The sequence below is a fragment of the Eschrichtius robustus genome, chromosome 4, assembly GCF_028021215.1.
Source record: "Eschrichtius robustus isolate mEscRob2 chromosome 4, mEscRob2.pri, whole genome shotgun sequence".
Lineage (NCBI taxonomy): Eukaryota > Metazoa > Chordata > Mammalia > Artiodactyla > Eschrichtiidae > Eschrichtius > Eschrichtius robustus.
The window spans coordinates 36,571,773-36,596,425 of record NC_090827.1 but is presented as its reverse complement, the minus strand read 5'-3'; the positions used below and the strand labels follow the sequence as shown (position 1 = coordinate 36,596,425).

Sequence of the window (24,653 nt, the reverse complement as noted above, 5' to 3'; positions counted from 1 at the left end):
CCATAGTGGGAGAAGAAGATGGGGAGTAGAATCAACAAAGGGAAAGACAGACATTGTAGAGACACTGAATCAGAGCCAAAGAGGGGCCGTGAGAGAAGCCACAAGGCATGAGGGGTCTTGCAAGAAGAGAGCGGTATGATTTGAGGCAGGTCAGAGGGTGACTGGGTCAGGCAGCAAAGAAGTACATTAAGAGACCAGACAAATCAGCTGGAAAAATGCATGAAAGTGGGAGCAGCTGCTTAGGGGAGTTTTTCATCCATGTAGATAAAAAAACAAGGCCCAGGGAAGCTACATTGATAGAGATGTTAAGAATCCCAGCAAATGAGGCTTGGGAGACAGGAGCTTAAGACTCAGTTGGGGTTCGAGTTTGGAATAAATAAGGAGGGACTGAGTGATCCAATCATTACAGCTGACAGGAAGGTAGGGAAACAGATCATAGAGATTGGAGATCAGGAACTTACCAAATCTAAATACCACTTGTGCTCCGAGATGGTGTTGAGATGAAGAACTATGGGGGAGAAATTTAAGGGAAAGATCCCAAGCACAAGAGTTTGGATGGAAGACCTCCAAAATGCCCAGAAACGTTACCTTCACCAGGTTCTCTGTCAGGTCACAAGCTTGTCCATCCACAACTTTTGAAAGCATGGTTAATCCAAGTTGTGACAAAACTTGCCGATCCCAGCCAGGCCCTGGCCTCCTAAGAACACATGTACACATGACAGCAAAAGCCTCCCCCCCTCCGTACATGATGGCTGGTCATCGTCACCAGATACTGATTTACAACACGTGAGGTCCAGGCCAGGAGAGATGCCAGACCCATATCTCTGCCTTGGGACAGGCACTCATTATTTAAAATGTCAGATGTGGAGGGCTTTGGGGGTTAAGAGCGTCCCTGTTTTAACTCTTGAGGCTAATAGCTCAGGCCCTGGGGAAGAGAGAGAGCTGGTCTTATTGTTCTAAGGGGTCTGAGGTCAGAAGAGGGTTGGGCCCTCTGTTCAGAGGAACTAGCCTCTCCACATGGCTGGACAGCCTGTACCAACAGTCCTTGGTGAATATACTACTTGCCCTCTGTGACAGCTCACTTTATGTGTCAGTATGACTGGGCTAAGGGATACCCAGATAGCTGGTATTATTTCTGGGTGTGTTTGTAAGGGTGTTTCCAGAAGAGATGAGCATCTGAATCCATAGGCTGAGTAGAGAAGACTGTTCTCACCAGTGAAGGTGGGCATTGTCCAATCCACAGAGGGCCCGAATAGAACAAAAAGGTGGACGAAGGGCAAATTCACTGTCTCTCCTTGAACTCTCCTCTTCTCCTGACCTTGGACACTGGAGCTCCTGGTTCTCGGGCTTCTGGACTCAGACCAGGACTTACGCCATTGGCCCCCAACCCCCACCAATTCTCAGGCCTTTTGACTTGGACTGAACTACACTCTTGGCTTTCCTGGTTCTCTGTCTGACAGGTGGCAGGTCATGGGACTTCTTGGCCTCCATACTCTCATGAGCCAATCCTTATAGTAAATAAGTAAATAAATGAATGAATGAATGAATGAATAATATTTATTTCTCTGAAGAACCCTGAGTAATACATCCTCTCTGCATCTCATAAGGAATCTCATCAAAGAAGCCAATCTTGGGACACACAAAACCAACTCTCAGTTCCTGGAGATAAGTGGGCTTCATTTTTTGAGAAGTGTACCAATATTTACAATTGGATTTCGAGACTAGTAAAACACCCACAGAAGTTCTTTTTTCTCTTTAATTGTACCTCAATTGATTTCTAGGGCAGTGGTTCTCAAGCTTTTTGGAATCAGGACTCCTTATACTCTTAAAATTATTGAGGTCCCCAAAGAACTTTTGTTTATGTGGGTTATGACTTGATATTTACTACATTACACATTACAACTGTGGAATTTCTAAAATATTTATTTATTAATTCCTATATAAATAACAATAATGAATACAAGTTAACACATTTTTATGAAAAATAATTATATTTTTCTAAACAAAAAATTTAGTGAAAAGAGTGGCATTGGGTTACATTTCTGCAAATCTCTACAATGTCTGGCTTACTAGAAGACAAGCTGGATTCTCATACCTGCTTCTGCTTTCAATCTGTTGTGATACGTTGCTTTGGTTAAAGACATACATAAAGAAAATCAAGCCTCACACAGATATGTAGCTGGAAGAAGGGAGGAACATTTTAGTAGCCTTTTCAGATAATTGTAGATATTTTTCTTTGACATACCACCAAAACTTGGTGAGTGCTAATTTCTTAAAAGTTACGGACAGTGTGGAATTTGAGACCACGTCAATGACTTTTTACACTCTTACATTAAAATCCACTGGTTTATCTTGTACTTTAAGTAGATCTTTACTACAGCATGATCTTGTAACATCATGTATTGGTCATTTGGAAAATATTGAGCTCCACAGTTCTTCCAAAACGTTGGCACAATATCAAAAAGTCACATTCATTAATATCACTATGAATCTCATCAGAAACATATGTAAGTATCAGGAAGCTGTTAAAGTCACAGTGATGGATACAAGTTATCTAAAATTCTAATTTTCACTTCTAACTACAAATATTATCATTGCCAAAAAATACCACGAATTGTTTTCTTTGAAGTTACAGGCTCACTTCATTCATTTTTGGAGAAATACCCAAGTCTGAATAATCATAGTTTGCGTGTCAGTCTTTCTTTCAAGTAAAAATAATATTCCATGGAAAAAGCAGCTATATCAAACCATCTCACGAGCGATTTTCCTTGAGATAACAATGTACTTCAGTATGCAGCAGAAGTACTTTCTATGTACCTAACATTTTGCCACAAAGAATATTTAAAAGTCTTGCACTCAAGGGTCGAGATTTAATAAAATTAATAATTTTTACTGCTCCATCAAGGACATCTTTAAATGAACCTTTCTTTGTTTCTTTAAGCGAAGATGAGAATGACTACTAATACTTTTTTGGTGCCATTGCCTTGATCTGAGCGGCTAAGTTGCCACCATTTTATTCCCATTGCTTTTAATCATCAGTGCAGTGTCAACACAGATAAAAGAGCAAATAATATTTTGAAAAGAGTTTTGACCTCAAGGACCCCTCTAGAGCCCACACGATTCTAGGGGGGGCGGTGCTCCCCTACCACCCTTAGTAGTACTTGGGAAAGGATAGAATTACTCCTGTGAGAGTGAGGGTTTATGACACGTTGTCTTAGAGTATATAATTTTAAGAAAATCTATCTTAATCTTACATTTGAGAGGTGACGGAGATGGAGGTGGAGAGAGTACTATAATTATTAAGATAAAATATGCTTTCAAAAGCTTGGGCCATGGGGGTGAATCAAATAGAATATTCCAAAATAATGACTACGGTCAACAGTAATCCAAGTCCATGGGTACGTGCATCCAAAAGGCACGCGTTCCCCAAATCATTTATCCACTCGATTTTGAAATCCATTGTAGCAACCTCCAGCTATTTACCTTCCTAATATTTTAGGTTCGTCTAACATTAAAATTAGCTTGTGTTCCCTAAACATCTAGGCATTGAGGGTGAGATGCCAGTGCCCTTGAAGAGTGCTTTGTAGCAGAGAGAGTTACTAAGCTGAGATTGAAACAGAAGTTGTTCTGTCCTTATTTCCATTTCCTATTGTTGTGTACTACCTCAAATAATTTTTGGAAAGAGGTAGAGGTATGAACAAATTCAATTAAAAATGCTTTTGGCTGTTGATAGAACACCTATATAATTAAACGTTGACAGCATTTGCCTGCGTGCCTTTAAAAGGTTGCAGGAAACGTACTCTACTTTGAAGAAAGGCTTAAAGTGTGTTTTCAATTATAGTGTACTAAGCACTGGAAAGAGTCAGCAATTCAGGAAAAGGTAGTGGTGTATCTGTGCAGAGTAATAGTCCCCCATATCCCAGCTAAAGGCTCTGAGGGAGCGATGGTGAAGTGTTGTGGCCGTTCTGTTGACCTTGTGTTAGGTTTAAAGATGCTACACACTCAGGGCAATGACTCTGTTTAGAACGGTAGGCTCTGATTTATCATTCATATACTAACTTCACGTCCAATGCTACTGACAGTAGTCAAAATCATGGCACCAGTTGAATTTGATCTGAGTTGGAAGATAGTTCTATTTCAAATTGGAACTCTGGGAAACTTAACTACCAGTTTACTTAAGACAATATTCAAGGAAGAGTTGGTTTAAACGTGATGTTCCGTTTCAAACTTGACTGCTCTCTGTTTGGTTTTAGATTGAATCCAAGCAGGTGTTTCAAAACCTGCGTCAGATAGCATTACCTGTCACTGGGAAGCTAGATCTTTCGGGGGAGGTGGCAGAGAGGGTTTCATCCTGAGATTTCACTATCAATGAAAAACATCTTTTGGGAGATATAACACTCTTTAAGCTTCTCCAATGAAAGTGTGCAATGTGAAAGCTTATTGTTATTTTTGAAGGGGGTGTGTAGGGATTTAACTCCCATGACTGTCTTGAACACCACTCCAGTTGTGAGAATTCAGTCAGAACCTCAAAGAGGCATTAGCTACCCGTGTAAGCGTATGGAGTGTCATTTTAATGTTCTGTATCTTTGCCGTGCCTCCACCTTCTTTGATGAAAAAGTCTATTTTAAAATTTGTAAGAAAATATTTAACATAATAAGATGATGAGTCAGAGGTTTGAAAAAGCTAAAAAGGGAAGATGTAGTTAAATAATGCACCTTTTTTATTTTTTAGCTACATCTGACTCACGACATATAATGTATTCGGCTAAGTTCAAAGTTTTCCCTTACAAAGAGAGTTTTATGAAACAACTCTTCTTCAGACTGTTTTTTACTTCAATTATAGTAGCAGGTTTTGGAGTTTAAATCATTAACAACCTCTGAGTGAACTTTTATCCAAATGACTGCAAGTCACAAAGAGAACAGTCCTCTTTCACCAAGTACCTTTTGTGCTGAAGTGAGACCCGTCCTTTTCTATTTTTCCCCTTTATGTCTCTCTTTGAAGAAAGATGTGTGATTTGTAAAGTAATGAAAGTATGTATCAGTTAATGAAAACCGCTATATTGAGCTCACAATGCAAACTGGAATTGCTTCAGGGTAAGCTTCACATACCTGCATTAAAGCAGGGAAAAAAGTAAATTTCAGAAGTCAAGATTGCTGTAGGAGTATCATGTAGCAGTTAAATCGACCATCAGGGGTGACCTAATCTTATTTTTCCCCCTTTGTCAAGGAGCTGTAATTTTCATTTAGGCAGCCTTTTCCAGTTTTAACTCCACTGGACACTCCAAAACGGGGCACTTATTCCATCAACCTAGTTATTGATTTCACCATATGTTATTTTATTTTATTTTATTTTTTGTTATTTTTATTGTAATGTTTTTGGAGAGTGCGTGGGAGACTGTCACCTCCACAGACTTAAGGTGAATGGGTGAGAGAGTAATTCTCTGAGTGCCAAAACCCTGAAGAATTTATGTAGTTTAATCAACAAAAGAAAGTTAAGAGAGAAACCTATTTTCTCTCGAAAAATCAGTAAGAATAATGAAATAATCGTTGTTTCAAGAGTGGGAAAAACTTTTTTTCCCCCTAGATCTGGCGAATAGCGGGATAAATTTGAAGAAGTCCATCCCACCCCCGCACGCGCGCCCCCCATTCTTTCCAGACAGAGCGGTTGCAAATCCCAGCCTGAGTCCGCCCTGGGAGCCTTAGGGCACCTTCCTCTTTGCTCTGTGTGTGTGTGTGTGTGAGTGTGTGTGTGTGTGTGTGTGTCTAGCTCTCGCTCTTTCCTTCAGTCTGTGCCTCTGTGTGTGTGTGACAGAGAGAGAGAGAGAGAGAGAGCGCGAGAGGAGAGAGAGAGAGAGCGAGAAAGAGAGCGAGAGAGAGAGAGAGAGAGAGAGCAAGAGAGCGAGCTGTGAGCTGTGCTGCCGCCGCCGCTGCCCTTTGATCCCGACATTAGTGTTAGGGGCTCGGAGACACAGAGCGCGGCCATAGACACCGACGCACCGGCACTCATTTATTTATACCTCCCATCACACACGCGAGCATAGGACACACACACACTCACACCTATTAGATCCGTTTCCATTGAAGAATATTACGCTCGGGGACAAGCCAGGTGCACGACCAAAAAATTAAAAAAAAAAAAAAAAAGGAAAAAAAAAAAAAAAAAGAAAGGAAAGAAAAGAAGAAAACCCCTCTTCTGGCTCCAGGAAACAAGCTTCAACCCATTGCACACACCGGAGAGAAGGGGTTTCCCCCTGCCCGCCCGCGCGCCCCCCAACTACCTCCCCTCTCCTGCCAGTGTCTGCCTCTCTGCCCCCACGGGGGTTTATTTGATCTCACATTAACCAAGGAGGAGAATGTGAGAAAAGGGGGAAAATGCCCAGGAGGAAGCAGGAGCAGCCCAAGCGCCTTCCCTCACGTAAGTCATCCCTTCTCCACCTCCTCTCGTGCCATTTTCTCGCCCTCCCTCTCCTCTTTCCCCTCCGCAGCCTCCTCCGTTGTTTTCTGCATTAGTTTAGGGTTACAGAGGTGAAACTGACAAAGACACAGCCCGGGTTACTCCTCGTTTAGGTCTATGCTGAGGCAGCCATGTTGGTGATGATCAGCCCCGTGCCCTTTCTATTCTCTCTCTCTTTTTCTTTCTTTCTCTCACCCCCCCCCCCTTTTTTTTCCTTGAGATCGGGCTTTTTTCCCTTTTCCCTCCCCCTCCCCCTCCTCACTCCGGGTTGCTGGGGGGAGGGGGCAAAAGAAGGGAGGAGGGGAGTAGTGTGGATGCCGGGGTTTTTTTAATCGGGGGTGGAGGGGAGGTGGGAGAGGTTGGAATCTTTTTAAACAAGAAATTCCTTGCGGATCCCGGTGCCTGAGGGTGCGGGGGTCGGGGCGCGCGGAGGGCTGGGGGCCGTGACATGGCGTTTGGGGGTGTCGGGGCGAGGGCGCGCGGCCGCCTGCCGAGTACGGGATCCAGGGAGAGGTCCGTCTCCGGCTAAAGGTTGCGCCGGGGCTGGTCGGGCCCGGAGCCGCCGGCGGCAGCGGCGGCGGCAGGAGCAGGAGGCGGAGGTGGAGGAGGCGGCGGCGGAGGAGGGGAGTCGGGGGCGGGCGAGGCGGGAGCGGCTGGGAGGGTGTGGGGGCACCGCACACAAACACACGGGTACACACGCGCCGCCGGGCGGCTGCTCCCGGGGCGCCGGGGCGAGGGGGCGCGCCGGGGCGCGGGGGGCGCGGGGCGGCCGGGCTGGGGGCGAGGCCCGGCAGCGGCGGGCGGATGTGGGGTGCGGGAGCTGCGCCGAGGCGGAGGCAGGAGGCAGGGCGGCTCGCGGCGCGCGAGGTCCCTGCAGAGCCGAGGGGAGGGAGGAGCAGGGCTCCTGGCCGCAATAAAATGCGGGGTCAGTCGGAGCAGACGGAGCCGGGCGAGACTCGGGCTCTCAGACCCCCCTCCCCGGCGAGCCTGAGCAGAGTCCAGGACTAAAGTGCATCACAGCCCTCCCCGGCTGCAGCCACACACCAACTGGAGACACACACCGCCGGCACGGCCCGGTCCCCTTCCCCTCCTCCACCCGCGCCCCTGGTCCCTCTCCGCCCTCCCTCCGGCTTTTCTTTGCGAGACTCTTAACTTTTCCCCCACTCCCTCTCCAGCTCACACCCCCCCCCCCCACCCCAATCTTTCTCCGCTTTGGGTGTTCCGAGATGCTGCTAAAGCTAAAAGTGAAGGAGAAAGAAGCAACTAAAAATATCCCCCGGGGCCGCCCGGCTCCTTGAATGCAGGGAGGAGGGGGCAGGGGAGAAGGCGTGGGGCGGGGTGACGGGGAGGAGGGGACGCCGGAGGCGCCGGAGGGAGGGGTCGGGGGAGACGGAGGGTCAATTTCTCTTCTCTCCCCCCGCACTGCTCCTCTCTCCCGGCGGTTTGGCGCTGCTTGGAGCCCGATCCTGCAAAACCCGGGCTGGGGGCGGGAGCGGAGCCGGAGCGCCCGCCCGCCCGGGTGTCAGGCCGACGTGGTCGGTCACCTGAAGTTCACGGAGGGTGGGGGAAGGGTTAAGGTTATGGTGTCTCGGGCTGGGGTTGTGTGTGAGCGTGTGCGTTTCCGCTGCAGACAGGCAGCGCGATCGATCTCCCCCTCGCGAAATCTCCGCGGCGGTGCCTGCCCGGGGGACGGGCAGGGGGCGCGGGTAGCTCGGGCCGGGCGCCCCCGTGCCTCCGTGTCACCCGGGCCGCGGCCGAAGTGGCGAGCAAGGGCACTCGCAGGCAGCCCGCTCCGCAAACATTCCTCTTTCTTTCCCCTTCCCGGTACGCAGGAGTCGACGCACAGGGCTTGGGTTGTGCTTTTTTTCCCCTTCCTTTAAAAAAAAAAAAAAAAAATGCCCCTGTGCAGTCCTTTCTTCGCCTGCCCGCTAGAGGTTCTGAGGATAATATCACATATGTAATATATATGCACATAAAATCATTCGCAGGCGGCTGGGTGTGTAGGGAAATTTTGTGCGAGGAAGGAGAAGGCGGCGGAGTCGGGGAGGGCGAGTTGGGAGGCTCCGCGCTGCGATTCACAGAAAACTCGCAGCAGTTGGTGGAAGTGTGTGCGTGCACATGGCCGGCCGGCCGCAGTTCCCAGCTCTTTTCGGGGGCGTTTGGGGGCAGGGAGAGGAGGCAGGAATCCTGGGGGGGCGTCGGGGGAGGCTTGCCCTGCTCGGACAAAATGGGCTTCAGTGTTCTCTGCGAACTTGCCCTTAGATGGCAACTTTGGGCGCTGATGAGCTTGTGTGCGAAAACCAGGGCGGTGAGGTTATTTGGTCATTTTCCTTTCTTCTTAAAAAAAAAATCTTGGCGGGGTGAGAGGGAGGGTAGGAGGGGAGAAGGGATTTATCTGCTCGGTTGTGACGGAGATGGAACGCCTTCCCTCCCCTTGTGGGTAGTGCAGTCGGGCAGCTGCAGCCTGCCCTGCTGGTGACCTTGACCCTGACCTCGTGCGACTACCCTCTCCGTCTGAGAGGAAATTCAGGCTCCATTTTAGCTCGTGTGTTTTGGTGGGCCTCTCCAGTGCGCTGGGGCCTGGTGATTAAGTTGTATTTTGAGAGTGGGCTCTCCCACCCTGTTCTCTAATTGAATACTGTTATCCACTCAAGTTAAAAAAAAAAAGAAAGAAAGAAAGAAAAAATCAACTCCTTCTCTCAGTCACATAAAGCCACTTTTACTGAAGTAAAAAGCAATTACCTTTTGGAAGCACCGTAAAAGTCCCTCCAGTTTTTAAAGAGAAGCCTAATTTGCGAAGCTTTCTCCACTTACCTTTGGTTTGAATGGACTTTTGTGGATGTGTGCTGCCTGTTTTAAGCATGGTTTACACATGTTTTGTGAGCAGTTTGCATTTGAGCTAAGAGCAATTTCTGGGCAAATGGTGTATTTTGCAATTCAGACACAGAAACCCAAGGCTTGCTAAGTGCTGAGTGAGTCTTGAAAGAACTTGCAGTGGGGTGGACTTTGGTCAAATTAGTGTTAATTTGTATTTAATGTAGAATATAATTGTAGCCCTAAATTCCAGTTTTAATGCTAAGTTCTTTGTTTATTTGTTTGTTTATTTGTGTGTGGGGGGCAGCCGGATTTTTCTTTCCCTGGAGAACCGTTTTGTATCAAAGTTAAAATATAGAGAGTTGGGAGTTGATTGCTCTAATAGACTGTCATCCTGAGTTTTTAAGAAGTTATATAGGGGCTCACTTAACATTTCTCCATAAAAGAAAGGAGTGATATGAGTGGTTTTCAGGGTGGGAAAGGTCAGAGGGGGGATGAGATGGGGAGGATTGCTTTTGAAACCGAAAAGCCTTCTGAGTAAATACAAGTGCTTAAAAGCCACTATTGATGTGACGTTTTTAGAATTTAGAGAACCTGTAAACACATTTAAGAAGTTCAAATTAGAATACAAGAAAAGAAACTTGTGATAACTGCATCTCTAGAAAATTTAAGATGCTTTCCACTTCCTCTTAGGTCCCCCCCCCTTGCCTGTGTACCCTTCCCCCCATAAACCATTGCTGCTAATAAACTCTTTCTATGTGTTATTAAATATGATACTAGCCAGCCACAGTGGGGAATCTCCAAAGCCCACAGTCCTCCCACCCTATAGCACAGACACCAGGGAACCTGGAAGTTCCACCCTCCAGTAGATTAGTCCTGGAAATCCAGACTAGCACTTGGTATTATCTGATACCAAGTCTGGGGTGAGCCTCAGCCCCTGGCACGGAGTCCCAGCAATTCCCCAGGCTGAGCTTCGTTCTGCTAAGGTTTCCTAGCTCCTTCTGTTCAACTAGACACCCATGGGACTGTTCAGTACCGAATTAGCTTTGGGGATGGGCGAGCCTATAACCTGACACTACTAACCTAAGCGTTAGATTTCTGATTTAAAATTCTACACAGTCCTTTCCTCCTGGGCCTCTGAAGTAAGTGTGTGTGTGTGTGTGTGTGTGTGTGTTTGTTTTTGTTATGTGGGCCTCATACATATGCAGAAAAACAAATGGACTGTCCTATAGAATTGAATGGTGATCCTATTGGCTGCAAATCAAAAAGGCGAGCTGCACTAGCTTTCAGAGGTGACCCCCAACCAAGGGTGTTAAACCTAAACTATTTTTGAGAAGTGGATTTCAAAATTATTATTCAAAATAAAGCCTTTATTTCTTGGCCTAGAGCAGTAATTATCATTTTGGGATTTAAATACGACTCTGCTGCAGTTGATGGCTCTTTTACAAAAGTTCTTTCCATTAACAGGGTCCAATACCATGTTCCAAAAAAATGTCCTAGAGGTCCTTGGAGCTATACCATGTGCTTATCTTTAGCAGAATCCCGAACTGCAGAGTTTAAAAATGTTTGTCAGCCTGAGAAAGAGGAAGAGAGGGAAACTGATACCGTGACTGTTTGCCAGGCCTGGGGCTCAGCCCTTTGTGAACATCATTCCATTTGGGATCACAAACTGGAGAGGGAAAGGGGTGTGTTTGCTGCATCTGTAAAACCTTTGACCATCGGTGCCATCAGCACTTTTAAGATTTCCTCATTAGCTTCAACTTACCCCTAAACGGGTATGAGTTTAGATTCTCTTCTGTTTATCATTGGAAAGCTGTCCGATGCCTATTCCCGAGGGGGACCACAAAGGAAAAGTTCATAAAACAGTTGTTTTGTTATTCCAGTATTTTCACTGTTTACTCAGTTGTGGGTCAAGACCAGGTTATTGTGTTCATCATGAACAAAACTTTAAAAATTCTTTCTTGCTTTCTAGTAAAATTGGGAAACAAAATGACTGAAAAGCAACAGGATCCCTTATTTTTATATTTTTACAGGTCTTTATATGTCTGTTGAAAGACAGAAGGTAGAAGATTGAACTCTTTCCCTTACTTATTCTTATTAAATTTTTTCAGTGAACAGACAGTACCTCCTGACTAGGACAGGGACCATGGGGAAATTTTTAAAATCTGAAATAGAAAACTATTTCACTTCGGATGATTCTGGGGTACCACAAAGCAGGCTTGCTTGATGCTGGGCGAAAATGCCTATCTGTTCTCCTTAAAGAAATCCATGTATTCCTAATACAGTAAGTAGGGTCCACTGAGCTTTGCTGTTAAAATAAGGAAGATAGCTCAAAATTGCATTCCTTCTAATGCTGCAAAATAGTTTCTAATAAAAAAAATTGATTTTTAATTTGTCTACGTGTTGCCATCTCGCTCTGGGGATGACACAGCTGGTGTGAATTGACAAGTCTCCTGCACCAAGTGTTAATAAATCACGTTGGGGAAGTATAAATTGGACAGCTTTTGGCCAGTGTTAGAGCTTGCTGTGCATTTGAGTTTTTAGAGTCTTTGAATGGCCTGTTAGGAGAGTTCCTAGGGAGGTGTGGAAAGTCTTGATCTCGCGAGGCTTATCAAATTAGATGGACAAAGGCTGTGGAAACAGCCAAGGGATCTTGTTGTACTGATGGAGTAACCAGGCAGGCTTCTCCTGGGGTCACAAGTTGGTTTAAAATACAAGGATTAATTAATTAATGTCAAGATGTCCTTGTAGGAAAGACCAGATTCGAAATGTGTAGGTAAAGCGGTTTGTTTAGTAATCCCAGGAGTTCAGATTGTGTCTGAATGATTTCGTTTCCCCAAAGAGAAAAACTCATCCGGTAGCACTAACCCTGGTCACTTCGTGCAAAGTGGTGTCTTTGGACTCAAAAGATGATAAGGTGCGAAGGAAATGATGGTGGAGCCCAGATTGTCAGAGTGGAAAAAGTTCTCTTGGTTTCCGTGACTGGTCAGTCATGCCCTCTGTGAAAGCTGAGGGCAGCTTAGTCCTGGGAGGAGGTTAATATATCCTTTCGCTTTCCTCGTTTGAAGTTGCCTTGTCTCTCCTCCACTCTTCCTTTTTAAATATCTGCTGGAGTATTAGGACAGGAGGACCGAAAAACAAACACAACAGGCTGGAGCTCATCTCTCTATCCTGAGTGATGTGTTAGTAATTTTCTATAATTTAATCAGACTGATCGCAGAACAAGATAATGAGAGTATGACCTACAAAATAGGACTTTTGGGGGCGTGAAAGGCTTTCTAGCAGAAGGTTTTTACAGGACCACGAGCTTTGTGGTGACGGCGTAGATTTTGATTTTCCTCTTATCCGAAAGAAATCCAGACCAGGCCTGGTGATGGTAAGACATGTGGGGTTTTTTTGTTTTTTGTTTTTTTTTTCCATCAGATTTCGTTACTGCTTTGGCCTCAGTAAAGGCACTCTAGAATCACATTTTAGAGATGCAGATTGTCAGTGAAGACGCTGTATCCTGTTTCTTTTCTATTTCCTACTTTCTAGGTGTAGCTCAGTTAACGCATACCATCTAGGACCATGTGTACAAAATACTTTATGGTTTATGGTAGCTGAAATGTCTTTTGTCATATTTTATAAGAAACTGATGTGCAAAGCACAAACCTCAGAAATAGCTAAGAGATTTAGTGGGCTGAAGTTTCTAGCTGCTTTCCCCCTTCTGTTTAGGAGCAAGTTTTGTATTTCTATCCTCCGTCTGTACATTACATTTTTATGATATTAGAGTATAGTATATATGTCTAGATGCTGAAGCAGGGACCTCTCAGATGGCTTTATCATTCCCCAAGGACCCACCTTGGGATAGAATCGCTGTAGTTACAAAGTAGTTTCATAAATTAAAATCAGACTTTGGCTTGATACTAATCTTTAGCTGCATGGGTGCATATTGCTGTTTATTTTATAAAAGTCAGCCTCACTGCCTGTGTACACACACACACACACACACACACAGACACACACACACACATACACAGAAGCTGCACTGTAGCTAATTTTATAAAATGTACAGTGATACACGCCCACGGTCTGAAATCAGCATGAGGCCTTTCGCCACTCTGTTTTTCACAGACTGACCCAGAGTTATAGTAAATGCAGCAGATTCTGTGTGCCTAAAAAGGATATTGTTTCCAGCCTTCCATTCCCTTCTTGTTAAAAAAACCTCTACCACTGAAACTCTCTCGAGTTCTTAAATGACTAAGGCTTAGGTACTCTTGCTTCTGTTTTTAAGAAATTCCAAATTCAGCCAAGTTCTATCTCCCAGCAAGGAAGGAATGCATGGACCTTCTCTGAGGCTTGGGCCTGAAAAAGCCAACCCCAAAATAATCCCTCTCTCTCTCTTTCCCTCTTTCCTGTAATTTCTCCATGGGTCAGAAAAGTGGTTAGAGCCCCATTAGAAGTGAGTTGTGAAGGGGAAAAGATGAGGGCTGAGAGAAATGTGCATCTCTGGATGAATTGTTTTAAGTGCTCTGAAGAGGTTGGCTTTCAAAGGGGAATGGAGAAGCCCAGGGAAAATGGTCTTTTCCATGATTGATCATCAGCAGCCTGCTTATCTGTGCTTTCGAAACAAGCTACTGTACTTGAGGAGGGTGATAGATTTTTCTAAAGTTACATAGTGCCAGTGTCTTGGGTTGTCTGGTGGTATATTTTATTTATTTATTTACTTACTTATTTTTATTATTATCGGAGTATAATTGCTTTACAATTTTGTGTTAGTTTCTGCTGTACAGTAAAGTGAATCAGTTATATGTATACCTATATCCCCTCCCTTTTGGACCTCCCTCCTACCCACCCCCCATCCCATCCATCTAGGTTGTCACAGAACACTGGGCTGAGCTTCCTGTGCTTTATAGCATGTTCCAACTAGCTATCTATTTTACGCATGGTAGTGTATATATGTCATTCCTAATCTCCCAATTCGTCCCACCCTCCCCTTCCCCCCTCTGTGTCCACATGTCCGTTCTCTACGTCTGTGTCTCTGTTCCTGCCCTACAAATAGGTTCATCTGTACCATTTTCCTAGATTCCACATATATGCGTTAATATATGATATTTGTTTTTCTCTTTCTGCCTTACTTCACTCTGTATGACAGACTCTAGGTCCACCCACATCTGTACAAACGACCCAATTTCGTTCCTTTTTATGGCTGAGTAATATTCCATTGTATATATGTACCACATCTTCTTTATCCATTCATCTATCGTGGGACATTTAGGTTGCTTCCATGTCTTGGCTATTGTAAATAGTGCTGCAGTGAACATTGTGGTACATGTATCTTTTTGAATTATGGTTTTCTCAGGGTATATGCCCAGTAGTGGGATTGCTGGATCGTATGGTAGTTCTATTTTTAGTTTTTTAAGGAACCTCCATACTGTTCTCCATAGTGGCTGTATCAATTTACATTCCCACCAAGAGTGTATGAGGGTTCCCTTTTCTCCACACCCTCTCCAACATCTATCGTTTGTAGATTTTTGATGATGGCCATTCTGACTGGTGTGAGGTGATACCTCATTGTAGTTTTGATTTGCATTTCTCTAATGATTAGTGATGTTGAGCATTCTTTCATGTGTTTGTTGGCAATCTGTATATCTTCTTTGGAGAAATGTCTATTTAGATCTTCGGCCCATTTTTGGATTGGGTTGTTTGTTTTTTTGATATTGAGCTGCATGAGCTGCTTGTAAATTTTGGAGATTAATCCTTTGTCCGTTGCTTTATTTGCAAATATTTTCTCCCTTTCTGAGGGTCGTCTTTTTGTCTTGCTTATGGTTTCCTTTGGTGGTGTATTTTTTAAAGTTTTTGTTGTTGTTTTGTAACAAGAGAGAAAATATCATGTGATTTTTGCCCTCTTTTCACTATGTCTACTGTATACCGTACATCTTAAGTAAAAAACGGAGACCGTACATGCTTTTTAAGGTCATAGAGTAGTGGTCCAGTGTACAGGCTCTGGTGCCAAGCTGTTTAGATCTGAGCTCTGACACTAACTAGCTGTGTGACCTTGGGCAAATTACTTAACTTCCCTGTTCTCTGGTTTCCTCATCTTTCAATAGTGATAACAGTCCCTATATCATACGGATATTGTACGGATTAATTGAATACCTATATAACTGTCAATATTATGTACACACACAAAGCCATACCTAATTAGTGGCTGCTTTGTAGAAAGAGCTCAAGAAAGATTAGCTATTATGAAGTATATGAAATGTTTCCATTTGCTTAGTGTGTGATTACACTATAGGCATATCTGACTCAGAACTTTTTGGTGATGTCTGTGTTTATTATTATTTTTAAAACTTTTCCATGTATCTCATAGAGTAAATAATAGGATATGGTAAAATTCTTTTATAAGGCTGTATAATAGGGCTTGACAAGTACTTGTTTCATAGGCCAACAATATTACTTTAGGCTTTTACTAGAGGAACAAGTTCCTCTGTGTGTATGATTTGACCTGAATTATATCTAAATTGTGTAATAAGCATATGAATTTTGACTGGGTTTTACTGTAAAGTGATGATAGTAAATCCACAGTCCCAGACTTACACTGAGATTCAAATGAGAAAATAAGTGTTTAATAAAAGTTTATTTATTCATTAATTTACCAGTCAATCCACTGATTAAAATTACCCAGGGGAAATTTCTATTGGGTTTTCCATGTGTTACATAGGTAATAGTTCAAATTTTGTGCAGAAAGAAGGAAAGACAGGGTCTGCTGTTTCTAATTGCAGGGGACCAAACCAAGAGAACATTAGATGATTTAGGGTTTTTTTTTAAATTTTAATTTTATATTGGAGCATAGTTGATTAACAATGTTGTGTTAGGTTCAGGTGTACAGCAAAGTGATTCCGTTATACATATACATGTATCTATTTTTCAAGAATTTTAGAAGAAGGATTGGGGTATGTGTGTGCTGTATGTGTGTGTTGTGTGTGTCTTATGGATGATATTAGAAGTCACAAGCTAGTGGCCTACTGATATGTTTTGCCCCATACAGTATGTTTAAAAACTCGAGACAGCATTTGGAAATGGTCGGTTTCACATACAAATCCAGATTTCCAGCTTCTTCTGAAAACTTGGACGAGCAAGCAGCACCAGGCCACCTCCCCACATGGCAGCAATCTGCTGCAGTCGGTGGCGGCTGTCTCCCTTCCCTGGCATGTGCTCGCCAGTCTGCCACAGTTCCTGCCCCTGGGCTGCCGTGTCCCCGTCTGCATGTACATCTGCCCACCCCCCTGAAGTGTCTTATCTCCCGGCCCCCACAGGCCGGAGTTTGGATTAGAAACTGTTCTATATTCCCCGATATTCTGTAATCTTTTAATTCATCACTGAAGCTAGGGTACGATAAACCACATTCTATGGAAGTATCAGGACTCTGTCTAGGGTCGGGATTAAGATCCTGGTACTAGATGCGTGAGTTCCATCCTGGCTGTCCCACATTTTGGCTGTGACCTTGGCAAGTTTCTGCACTTTGCCTGTTTTCTCATCTGTAAACTGGGAAAACGTTGTAGGTCCTATGGGGACAAAGTGAGTTCATCCATGTAGATATTTTGATTCGTGTCTGGCACGTAGTATGTGCACAATAAATGCTGGCCACATTAAGACACTCGAGGTGTGAATTTCTTTCTTTTTTTTTTGTGAATTTCTTTCAACTAAGGATCTCAGTACGATTGCTTTAACTGTGCTGTGTAATCAGTCAATGACAACTGTTGTTGCCTATCAGTTTCAGATCATCATCAGCCAACCCGGTGGTTCTCTACCCTGGTAGCCCATTATAATCACCTGGGAGATTTTAAAAATGCAAACACCCCCCCGAGATTTAAATTTAATTGGCCCAGAGTGGAGTCTGGGCATGGACATCCTTTAAAAGCTCCCCAGGTGATACAAATGAATAGCAAGAGTTGAGGACCCTTGAACTAACCAGAACTCCCACTCTGGGCTGATGCCATGTCAGCCAAAAATAAAGGCATGATTTTGAGTCTGGGCAGCTTATTGGTGAGAATCTGTTAAACTCTTAAAACCTTTAAAAATAGCTCATGGATCTGAGTAATTGACTCCAACTCCTCCAGATCAGAAACCAGAGGTTCAGGGAAGGACCTGTACTAAGCGGGAGACACAGATTCCAGTCTTCTCTGTCACCTTCTCCCACCACAAGCACCAGGGTTTCTCACTAGCGTTGTGACCTTGGGTGAGTCACTTGACCTCTCTGTACTTGCGGAGTGCCGTCTTGTAAAATGGATAACAGTACATTAACCACACCTTCTCTTTATAGAATGCTTACTGTCCACAAAACGTTTTCGTCGATACCATCTGCCTGTGAGGCAGGCAGGGAAGAGCCCTTCCTCTTACCAATTGGACAGACATGGAAACTGGGCCACAGGGAGGAAGAAACTAGCTTGAGAGGTCACCGGAGCGAGTACTATAAAAGGCTGGAGCCCTGTGAAGGGCGGGTCTCTGGGCTCAGAGCTGCTCTGAGGTCTGTGAAACCTTCACGGGGTCTCAAGCTTGAAGGATATGCCTTCACCACCTGCACCTCTTCTCAGACCCTCCACTGCAGGAGGCCCTCTAGGTGCTGATGGAACACATACGTTGCCCTGTGATTCACAAAAACTTGTGCCACCAATCGTATTTCTTTCCTCAAAGATTTATTTTGACCTTAGACTAAGCAGAGGGTCATGCGTCATAGAATAGAGTCACATGCAGTGATGTACTTTCTGGGGTCTGAATTATGTGCTCCATATGGAAAACACTGCCTTCATGTAATGGCCTAGAATAGTGAGTTGTTTTCTATTCTGTGCTTGTTTGGCCCTACTTGTTAACCCAACAATCCTCTCTGGATCATGAAACACAGCTGTATTTGGAAGGAAACAAAGTGTGGGACAGCCTATGCTTCAGGAAATATTCCGGAAATGTGCTATATGATTTCTCCCTTCTAGGGGAAAGCAAACCTCCAATAATAACTTACTGGGTTTTAATCTGACCTTAAGAAAGAGGGAAATCAAATTATAGTGAGCTGCTTTCTGACATTTATAGAAAGAGAGGAATTTCATAATCTAGAAGTAGGGTTTGGGTTGGCTGGATGACTAGATCACAGTTAGAAGTGCTGTGTACCAGTGGCTACTCAAATACATGTTGATAGATGAGAAATGTATACAAAAGAGAAGAAAGGAATACATGTATTTTATTTTATTTTTTTTCCTTTCTTTTTTTATTAATTTTTATTGGAGTATAGTTGCTTTACAATGTTGTGTTAGTTTCTGCTGTACAGCAAAGTGCATCAGCTATACGTATACATATATCCCTTCTTTTATTGGGTTTCCTTCCCATTTAGGTCACCACAGAGCATTGAGTAGAGTTCCCTGTGCTATAGAGTAGGTTCTTATTAGTCATCTATTTTATACATAGTAGAGAGCACACGTATTTTAAATATGATTTGTGTACTCCATGAGACTGGAACCATGGAAATCACAGATACTAACTGTTTATTAATTTATTCTTCAAAATCTATATTGGCTTTTAATGACAAAAAGAGTGCATGTTTAGTATAAATAATTAAAGCAATGTAGGAATATTTATAGTAAGATGTGAAAGTCTCGTTTCCCAACTTACACCCCCAGAGATAACTGCTATTAATCAGCAAGCAATATTTAAAATTCAGCCATCATTTGAAAAATGGATGCATTTCAGCAGAGTTGGCTAAATTAATGTAAGTACTGAATTCAGGACAAGGGTGATAACATTGGCTTTGTGAACTGATTAGATCACATGCATAATAGTGAATTCCAGATTGAGTGCCCTGATTTAAAGGGGGACATTGATAAACTACTCACCAGAAGGGAGGCAACTAGAACGTTGTAGGCTCTTGAAATCATCATGTGAGGAATTAACTACTGAGGCAATTGGGAGTACTTAATTCGAAGAAAAATGTGAGGGTGGATAAAAATTGTGCATGGTAGCTACATTCAAATATATGAAGTTCTGTCAAGTGAAAAGGGGAGTAAACTTACTCTGAATTGTCATTCATCCTAAATTCTCACCTTGCGTCTGCTAACTGATACTTGATTCATCCATCCATCCATTCATTCATTCATTCATTCATTCAGGCAGCAGTAACTGAGTGCTTCTGTGCCAGGGATTAAGGATCTGTGGAGCTGAATAGAACATGGTCCCGGCTCACAAGGATCTCAGAGCCAAGCAGGCAGAGAAGGAGATGGAAACAAATAACTAAAACTCAGCTTGAAAAGTATTTTCGTAGATTTCTGACATGCTGAGCAGAAAACAGACACTAGGACCCACAGGGTAGAAGTTATAGGGAAGATAACTTTGGTTTCTTAAGATAAGGGCCTGTTGAATAAATAAAACTGCCCCCAAATGAAACAGAAGATCTTGTGTTTACCAAGAAGCTGGTTCCACCACCTGTCAAGGGTGATTTTTTTAAGGACTTCAAGTAAAGAGGGGGTGAGATGGGGTGCAGAAATGTTGAGAATTCTATCGAGCAAATGCTTCTTTGCTTGGTTTCTCTTATAAAACAGGAAATCTGTTCCTACAGCGGGGAGAAAACATCTTTCAGTATAGTGAATTGAAAGCCTTTTGGGAATAAGGATACCTGGATGTCAACACACATTAGAGCAGTGAGGATTTGATCAGCTGAGAGTTGGAGCCCCTGCTTGGTGTTCATTCATTAAGAAAAAGTTTTGAGCATTTACCTGGCTCATAAAAGTTATATAGAACGCAGTCTGTGCTGACAGTTCTTTCAAATGTTGACACAAAACAATCACAGAGGATAAGTGCAAATCAATATGCCAACAGGTGCAAGACAATAATATATGAATTAGGTGTGTAAATGTTTGAGGAAACTCAGAGGAAGAGTGATGGATAGAAGATTCTTGGAGAGGATTGGTACCTAAAGCATCCTCAAGGATGTGATGGATTTAGATCTTGAGACGAGAGAAGAACGTTCCAAGCAGAAGAAATAGCATTATCCAAAAGAGGTTGAAATAAACCAAAAGTAGGCAGGAGACACTAAGGAACTTCGTTGAACCAGAGCGGGCATATTGGTGATGTAAGGATAGGAAGTAGGAAAAATGTAGTAGGAGCTGGCCCAGGTGATAAGAGATTATGCTGGTTAAGTTTAGTGTTTTGGATACAGCACAAAATCAACTGTGAAATTTGATAGTTTTTTCACTGTGCTGTAGATGGAGTTGGAGGATGATGGCCTGAAGGAAGAAATGGCCTTTTTAAGTAGGGAGGGCTGTTGAAAAACCAAAGTAGATGGATGGCAGTGGCTGTGAACGCTGAAAGCGTCCGAGAAGAGACCTGCCCCAGTGATGGGTTTCTCTGGGGCCCGTGCTGCAGACCCTCAGCCAGGGCTTAGTCCCTGCCCCTCCTCCAACCACCCCTTCCATACCTCTTTGGTTTCCTTTGGCAAAGAAAGCTCTAATGCAGTGTCTCCCTTTGGAGGTTGCAAAGTATGTGCCATTTACAAAAAACAGTATCTCTAACATTCATGCATATATAATGAAGCATTATGGTTAAATGAACATTAATAAACCTACTGCCCAATCTAACAGATTTCAACGCTAGCAAATTTCTCCTGTACTCTTCTCCTGCTACCTGTTCCCATTTTCCTAAATTTTCTGTTGATCATTCCCCTTGCTTTTTCTCTATAGCTTTACCATATTTAGTTTTGCTTGTCTTTGAAATTTATAAAAATGTAAAAGTATTAAAAAGGTGGCAAATAGCATGCATTCGGCACCTTGGATTTTCATCCAGCTGTTACCTTTGTGCGATGTATTCATGTTGATGCATTTAGCTGTGGTGCATTCACTTTCACTGCTTCCTAGTATTGTACTGTAGAAACATACCACAGCGTGTGTGGTTTGTTTCTACTTTTTGCTGTGAGAACAGTGGTCCTGTGAACGTGCAAGTACATATCTCTTTGGCCTGAGTGAAAATTTCTCTAAGAAGGCACTGGTTCTCAAGTATTTGGGTCTTGGGGCCTCCCAAAAGTTATTGAGGACGTCGAAGAGCTTTTGTGTATTTGCATTGTATCCGTCTCTATATAGCATAACAGAGATTAAAATTGAGCCATTAAATATTTTTATTGTTAAAAATAATGGTTATAACCCGTTATCTGTTCATTATAAATAGGATATTTTTATGAAAAATACCTTTTTCCAAAAAAATTTTGTGAGAAGAGTGGGATTATTTCATAATTTTACAAATCTCTTTCATGTCTGACAATACAAGATTATCATATCTACTGCTGCATTCAGTCAATTGCAGCATGTTGTTTTGGATGGAATATAGGAAGAAAATCTGGCTTCACACAGATATGTAATGGCCTTTTCAGATAATTACGGCTATTCTTTGGTACTTTGCCAAGACTCAAAAAGAGGGAGCTTCTTAAAGCTATCCCTTGGCCTAGTTCATTGTAATGTGGAATCTGAAACCATTTCCATGAATTTTTTGTATTCAGTTTCATTAAAACCTACTGGTCTGTATTGCAGTTTGAATGGCTCATCATGGATGTACCATCACACATGAGTTATTTGGAAAGTATTGTTTCGCTAAGTTCTGTAGATATACCAAATGTTGCAACATTTCATTCTACAGTATAAAAAAAGTTATTAATGTCAACACTGGTCTTATTTGAAAAGTCTGTGTTGGAAAACTGTCAAGGTCACAGTGTAGGGTACGGGTTTTCCAAAATTTTCATTCTTGCTTGAAAGCTTGAATTTTATCGTTGTCTACAAATGCTGTCAGCTTTTCCTTAAAGTATCAACCTGACTTCATTCACTTCCAAGAAATTGTCTGCCAAATACCCAAATTTGAATGACCAAAGTTTGTCAGTTATTCTTTCAATTAGAAGTGATAGTCCATGAAAAACGTTGCTGGTTCTGCTCCCAACTCAATCACACACGTACTTTTCCTAGATACAGCCATCGTACTTCAGTCATGGCAGAAGTGCTTTATGCACACATTTCATTACATTTAATATTTTTAAGAAGTTTACTCAAGGGTCAATCTTTAATAAAATCAATAATTTCTACTGCTGCTTCATCAGAGATATTCTTTTTTTTATAGATATAATTTTTTTTCTTTTTGACCACGCTGCACGGCTTGTGAGATCCTAGTTCCCTGGCCAGGGATCGAACCCACACCCCCTTCATTGGAAGCGCAGAGTCTTAACCACTGGATCGCCAGGGAAGTCCCCCACCAAAGACATTCTTAAGTGAAACTGGCAGGGCTGTTGTGTGTGTGTGTGTGTGTGTGTGTGTGTTTCCTGTGAGTGTGTGGTGGTGAAGAGTGCAGTGGTTATTAGGATGCTTTGGTGCCACTGCCTCTATTCGAGCTAAGGTGCCAGCATCTTACCCACCATTGCTTTCGTGTCATCAGCGCAAATGTTAACAGAGTGAGAAGGGCAGATAATATCTTAGTATTGCCATGAAAACAGTTTTGATCGTGGGGATCCCTGAAAGGGTCTCAGAGACACCTGGGGGGTCCACAGACCACGCTTTGAGAACCACCTCTCTGAGGTGCCCGCAAGGGAACGGAAATGCCGAGTCTTGGTGTTTGTGCTTCCTCAGCTTTGCTTGATCATGTTACAATGCAGCACTTTGTGGCTCTTTGCACTGAAGAACCCCAAGGGCAGGGGACCCTTCTCTCACAAGGGTTCTCAGCCTCTAGGAGGTTTCTTTGAAGCATCTTCGAAGTCTTTTGTTCCATCTGCAAATTTGGATGAAGCCAGGCATTTTGCTCTATAACATATATTGTTTTAAAATAATGTTTTAAATAAACTTAGCAGTTAAATTACTTTTCTCCCCCACAGATACATGTGTCACAACGTTGATCTATGACCATGCTCCATGTTCATCCTGTGACTCCCTGGTACCCCCTTAGAGAAGGAGAACTCCCGTGGATACCACGGGTCCAGCACGATTTATCGTGGAGAGTGTATTGTTGCACACGGAGATGCCCGAGGCTCTCAGGCCCGGGGAGCTGGAAGGATTTCTGGTCTTCCTGTGATCCCTTTCTGGGCCGCTGTCCCCACCATTCATGAACCCCCTGACCCGAGACAGAAACCTGGGTGAAATCCTCCATGTGACCCATTTCCTTTCCTCCCACATCAAATGGACCACCAAGTCTTTTGATTCTACTTCCAGCATATCTCTAGCGTCCATCACGCACCCTCCCCACCACTGCTTTCATTTATATTTGTTATTTTCTCCCATAAGACTGAACATCTTTCTTCGGCCTCAGTCTCATCTCCTCTTCCCCCACCCCAGCCTCTGGATAATCCAGTCTTGACACTGTAGACTTTCTAAAAGACTCATGTGATCCAGATAATCCTTATTTAGGATCTTTCAGGCATTCCCGGAAAGGATAAAGTTTGCTATTCTTAGCAAAGTATAGAAGATGCTTCATCTTTTGAGCCCCCTTTCTTCTGCCCTCCTGTGTGTCCCTCATTTCAATCGTATCGAGTGATCTGTTTTGCAGACCGCCGCGCTTATGTCTCCTTACCTTGGCATATGCTTTTCCCTACTTCTGGGATGTCTTCAACCCATCTGATTGGCCTGATAACCTTCCTCTTATCCTTCAACACTCAGTCCTCTGAGAAACCTTCCCTGCCTCCCCTCCCCCCGTCATTGTCCCACCTCCCGGCCAGAATTAGGCATATTAGGCATCCCCTCCCATGTTTCCCATGGATCTCTCATCATACCTCCCAGGCTACATTATAATTGCTTATTCGTCTATGTCCTTATTGACTGTAGGCTTGGGGCATGGATTATTTCTTACTCATTTTTGTACATTCTTGCACATAACAGTACTTGGTATATAGTAAGTGGTCAGTGAATATTGTTGAATAAGTGAATGAAAGGAGAGGTTAAGAACAGGTCACAGAATCAAAGATAGGAGGTGTTCTATATACATTATTGAATATATGAATGAGTGAATGAATGCATGAATGAACGAAAGAGTGGGTCACAGAATCCAAGACATAGGAGGTGTTCCATCAACATTGTTGAATGAACGAATGGAGAAGTTAAGAATGGGCCACAGAATCAAAGGGTTATAGGGGTAGAAAGGACTTGGGGGACTATCTCCTGCTATCTTCCTCTCTCAGAAATGAGAAAACGACTTGCCTGAATTGTTTAACTGGGCTGGGTGGAGGTGATGAACAGTGCCACGAACCTTCCCATGGATGAGGCCTAGCAATGACTGGAGAAAGTCATGTGCTTCCGGAGGAGACTTGCCGACAAGAACAGGGGCCATGGCCTGCACCACAGGGGGATACCACAATCTCAGTGCCAGAGAGCACTTTTGTGGTTGGAAGTTTGTGGCATTCCAGA

At 43.4% G+C, this 24,653-nt stretch overlaps 1 protein-coding gene across 5 annotated transcripts in view; it reads left to right on the top strand.

Annotated features, from left to right (window-relative positions):
• Window positions 1-5,825: 5,825 nt before the first annotated feature.
• The window catches only part of ZNF827 (zinc finger protein 827), a 178,342-nt gene continuing 159,514 nt past the window's right edge, over window positions 5,826-24,653 (top strand). For all 5 annotated transcript variants that reach the window (XM_068542576.1, XM_068542577.1, XM_068542579.1 and 2 more), the window contains exon 1: window positions 5,826-6,414. In XM_068542576.1, the coding sequence (XP_068398677.1) occupies window positions 6,372-6,414 (43 nt within the window). In that variant the 5' untranslated portion in view covers window positions 5,826-6,371. The remainder of the gene's footprint in view (window positions 6,415-24,653) is intronic.